The sequence below is a fragment of the Austrofundulus limnaeus genome, unplaced genomic scaffold (genome assembly GCF_001266775.1).
Source record: "Austrofundulus limnaeus strain Quisiro unplaced genomic scaffold, Austrofundulus_limnaeus-1.0 Scaffold711, whole genome shotgun sequence".
NCBI lineage: Eukaryota > Metazoa > Chordata > Actinopteri > Cyprinodontiformes > Rivulidae > Austrofundulus > Austrofundulus limnaeus.
The window spans coordinates 137729-142706 of NW_013953113.1; the positions used below are offsets into that span (position 1 = coordinate 137729).

The 4978-nt window shown below is 36.5% G+C and overlaps 1 protein-coding gene across 1 annotated transcript in view; it reads right to left on the bottom strand.

The window, feature by feature from the left end:
* Positions 1–1801, bottom strand: part of LOC106532037 (plasminogen activator inhibitor 1 RNA-binding protein) — an 18431-nt gene extending 16630 nt beyond the window's left edge. Inside the window, exon 1 of the mRNA XM_014028024.1 lies at positions 1433–1801. Coding sequence (XP_013883478.1) covers positions 1433–1691 — 259 coding nt within the window. The 5' untranslated portion in view covers positions 1692–1801. The remainder of the gene's footprint in view (positions 1–1432) is intronic.
* Positions 1802–4978: the final 3177 nt, after the last annotated feature.

Sequence of the window (4978 nt, forward strand, 5' to 3'; positions counted from 1 at the left end):
AATAAAAAATCGATACAGGGCTTTAGAATATCGATACAGTATCGGGAAATTAAATATCGCGACATTTCAGTGTATCAATATTTTCTTACACCCTTAGTAGCTGAGTTGATTGGTGTGTAAGGTGAGCCATCCTTTTAAAGTTTTATTAACACGTAACGATAGACCAGATAATGTTTTTTTCTCAACCCTTCATGATCGGACCTAAATGCATGATTACTGTCTACAACCAGGCAAAAGAAGAAAAGATGTTTAGAGGAGGGAAACAGTCACACAGAGGTAAAAGAAAAAAGTCAATAAGCAAAGTTTGTACATTTTATTATCAGCTGAGCTGTGAGGGGAAAAAATACCGTCAAATACCGTGAAACCGGTGTAATTGTTGAAAATACCGTGATATAAAATTTGGGTCATACCGCCCAGCTCTACAAGTTAGGTATGCTGGTGTTCTGACCCAGTCAGTAATCCACCCTTCTTGACACACTGCCAGCAGCAACAGAAGTCCCACCCACTGACGAAATCACCAGATACAAAAATAGACCTCCACTAACTTCACAGCAGAGGTTGCACCACACTAAGTGCACCTGTCTCACCATCATGGGCCTACTTCACAACCTGACGTGACACAAGTGAAAATTTCACTTCACATTATGTGATGTCAAAGTCCCCCCACACTGTATCCTCTGTAACTTTAACAAATAACCTTTAAACTGTGATTTAAACTGAATATGGAGTTTATTTACAGCAGATTAGAAGCGCACAGCGTGAGGTTAAGTTGTGTGTCTTTAACACGCTGTGTGGATTTAACACGCTGCGTGGATCTAACACGCTGTGTGGATCTAACACGCTGTGTGGATCTAACACGCTGTGTGGATCTAACACGCTGTGTGGATCTAACACGCTGTGTGGATCTAACACGCGGGATGCAGCCACGAGGAGAGCGGGTCTGTAGTTCCCTGATGGGTGGAGAGAAATCCGCCAAAACAAAACCTTTCATTAGTGTCAGAGACCAACCGTGCAGTGCACGTGTTCTGTTAGCTCTGATTTAACGCAGCTCCTCCTCGTGTTCACCTGTTTTAATCGGTTCTGTTAGAAACAGTGATGTCGAACAGACAGCCGTGTTGTAGCGAGTTAACGCATGAGAACAGGTTAGCTAGCTGAAAGGCACAACGAGCTAAATCAGGCCTGTAGCCGTGGGGATTCTGGTGCAACAAGCTAAAACATCTGAACTGGGCCGTAAAACCAGTTCTTGTCACTATTCACATAAATTTATTCACAGGAAAGACGAAAATCAKATTACTGAACCGAATTAAATCCTAAAAGTCGACGGTAAAAGTCAGAAACATGGACCTCGTGTCTGAAAACCAGAGGCAGCTTCATTAGCTTCGACATTAAAGCTGTTAGGATTACACGGTTCGATGTGTCGAAATAAAGTTACCCTCTTTTTTAAGTGGAACTGCAGCCTGGATCTCCTCCTTCTTATCAGCCAAGGGTGTCTTCCTCTCTTTCTGGGACTCCTTTTTGGGCTGCTTGGCCGCCTGCGCTACAGTCTTGGCGGCACCAGGGACAGCAGGCTCCTTCTTCTTCTTCACTTCAGCCTGCTTCAGGAGCTCAAACGGATCCGACTCGTCGTCAAATAACTGGTCGAACCGATTGGTTATGGCACAGCCAAAACCTTCTTGCATTTGTCCGGGCATGATGGCGCCCCTTCAGCAGGATTTTCCTCCGATTCTACGAGGCTTGGTGCGAACACTTCGCTAGATGAAGCCACAAGATGGCTGGGAAAGAAGCTTCTCTTCCGGCACGGGTGACATCCGGGACCTCAGAGGTCTGTGCGCCAGATACGTGGGAAGTGTAGTTCTTTAAGAAAGCGCGTGGCCGTTTAATCAGAGGGCTAAAGAAAGTCAAATATGTGAAAGAACGAATTGGCATTTTTTGTGTGTCTGTGTGTGTAAGTAAGTAAGTCAGTAAGTCAGTAAGTCAGTCAGTAAGTAAGTCAGTAAGTCAGTAAGTAAGTAAGTAAGTCAGTAAGTCAGTAAGTAAGTAAGTAAGTAAGTAAGTAAGAAGTAAGTAAGTAAGAAGTAAGTAAGTAAGAGATTATTTATAATAGTGCCCTTCACAGAAAAGGATTTCACAACGTGCTGTACATTCATTATCAGAAAGAGAAAGCAAAAATCAAAAGAAAGCAAAAATAATTATGGAAGCATAGAGCTGCCACATGGTATGAATTTATTTTTAAACCGGATCTCGTTATAACGAGAAAACTCTCGTTATAACAAGAAAACTATCTCGTTATAACGACAAAACTTTCTCGTTACAACAACAAAACTATCTTGTTATAACAAGAAAACTATCGTAATAATGAGAAAACTATCTCGTAATAACGAGAAAACTATTTCGTTATAATGAGAAAACTATCTCGTTATAACGAGAAAACTATCTCGTTATAACGAGAAAACTCTCGTTATAACAAAAAACTATCTCGTTATAACGACAAAACTATCTCGTTATAACAAGAAAACTATTTCGTTATAACAAAAAACTATCTCGTTATAACGACAAAACTATCTCGTTATAACAAGAAAACTATCTCGTTATAACGTGAAAACGATCTCATTATAACAAGAAAACTATCTCGTTATAACGAGAAAACTATCTCGTTATAACGAGAAAACTATCATCTCGTTATAACGACAAAACTATCTCGTTATAACGACAAAACTATCTCATTATAATGAGAAAATCTCGTTATAACGACAAAACTATCTCGTTATAACGAGAAAACTATCTTGTTATAACAAGAAAACTATCTCATAACGACAAAACTATCTCATAACGAGAAAACTATCTCGTTATAACGAGAAAACTATCTCGTTATAACGACAAAACTATCTCGTTATAATGACAAAACTGTCTCGTTATAACGAGAAAACTCGTTAYAACGAGAAAACTATCTCGTTATGACAAGAAAACTCTCGTTATAACGAAAAAACTCTCGTTATAACGAGAAAACTATCTCGTTATAACGAGAAAACTATCTCGTTATAACAAGAAAACTATCTCGTTATGACGACAAAACTATCTCGTTATAACGACAAAACTATCTCGTTATAATGAGAAAACAATCTCGTTATAACGACAAAACTATCTCGTTATAACGAGAAAACTATCTTGTTATAACGAGAAAACTATCTCATAACGAGAAAACTATCTCATAACGAGAAAACTATCTCGTCATAATGAGAAAACTATCTCGTTATAATGACAAAACTATCTTGTTATAACGACAAAACTATCTCGTTATAATGAGAAAACTATTTCGTTAAAATGAGAAAACTATCTTGTAAAAATGAGAAAACTATTTTGTAAAAACAAGAAAACTATCTTGTTATATCAAGATAAACATCTCGATATTACGTGTTATTATTTCTTATGGTTTGTCATTTTCACGGAAGTTTATTGCCTGGATGGCGTGATGGAGAACACTTACTGAGTCTCACTATATGCTTTTTATGAAGAAGAAATCTGCCAGAGGAACACATTTCTAGACTAAAAAATGACAAGTTAGTACTGAATACCGTTTTTGAAATAATAGCGTCTGAATTCAGATTAGAGAGTGAATATTATTAAGTGCTACTAACTGCAACATCTGAGCACAAACCCAAATAATTCTGTTTGTTTTTGTTTATAGTGGTTCAGTCGTGTTCTCCATCACGCCATCCAGACAATGAACTTCCGTGAAAATGACAAACCATAAGAAATCATAACATGTAATAACGAGATGTTTATCTTGATATAACAAGATAGTTTTCTTGTTTTTACGAGACAGTTTTGTCATTATAACGAGATAGTTTTCTTATTATAACGAGATAGTTTTCTTGTTATAACGAGATAGTTTTCTTGTTATAACGAGATAGTTTTCTCGTTTTTACAAGACAGTTTTCTCGTTTTTACAAGACAGTTTTCTCATTATAACGAGATAGTTTTCTCGTTATAACGAGAGAGTTTTCTCATTATAACGAGATAGTTTTCTCATTATAACGAGATAGTTTTCTCATTATAACGAGATCGTTTTCTCATTATAACGAGATAGTTTTCTCATTATAACGAGATATTTTTCTCGTTATAACGAGAGAGTTTTCTCGTTTGTGGGGGAGCTTGTGGGGACTTGACTCATTAAAAGAGCAGTATAACTGCAGGTCATCAGCGTAGAAGTGATAGGAGACATCATGAAAACTGTCAGTATATTCTGACTTAGTGGGCGGATGTAGAGAAGGAAAAGGAGACGCCCCAGGATTGAACCCTGTGGAACGCCACACGTGAGTTGGGCTGGTTCAGAATAAGTTTGATTTTGAAGTACTGAGAAAGAGCGGTCGGAGAGGTATGAATTAAACCAGTTTAATACAGAACCTGATGTCCCAATGTTTCTAAAAGCCCCTTATCAAAAAGTAGTCTCCTTTAAGTATACAAATTTTAAATAATAAATTTTATACTTGCAGGTTACTTTTTATGTACTTATCTGATTATACTTAAGTTTATCAACACTATACTTGGCTTGTACTAAAAATATACTAAGTTTAAGTGTACTTAGTATATATAATGTTTAAACATTTGGCCACAATAAACTTTAGTAGTCGAGTACATTTTCACATACTTTCATAAACTTATTGTGGGCCATTTTAGTCCCAGAAGTATAATTGTCAGTAAAGTGCTAGTGTACTTATATCAGTCTATATGGTAAATAAAAGTACACTTAGGGAAATACACTTTTATATACTTTAGTATACTTAATGACATGTATCTAAAGTATAGTTATTTTTGGTAAGTTTATAAACTTTAAAAGACCTAACAGTAAAGTATACGTAAAGTATACATTTTATAAACAAAAAAAAGTCCCAGTTTAGTACGAACAAGTATTTAAATTAGTATACATTACACTACAAGTACATGGTGTCTAGTACTGGATATACTTGAACTTATACTC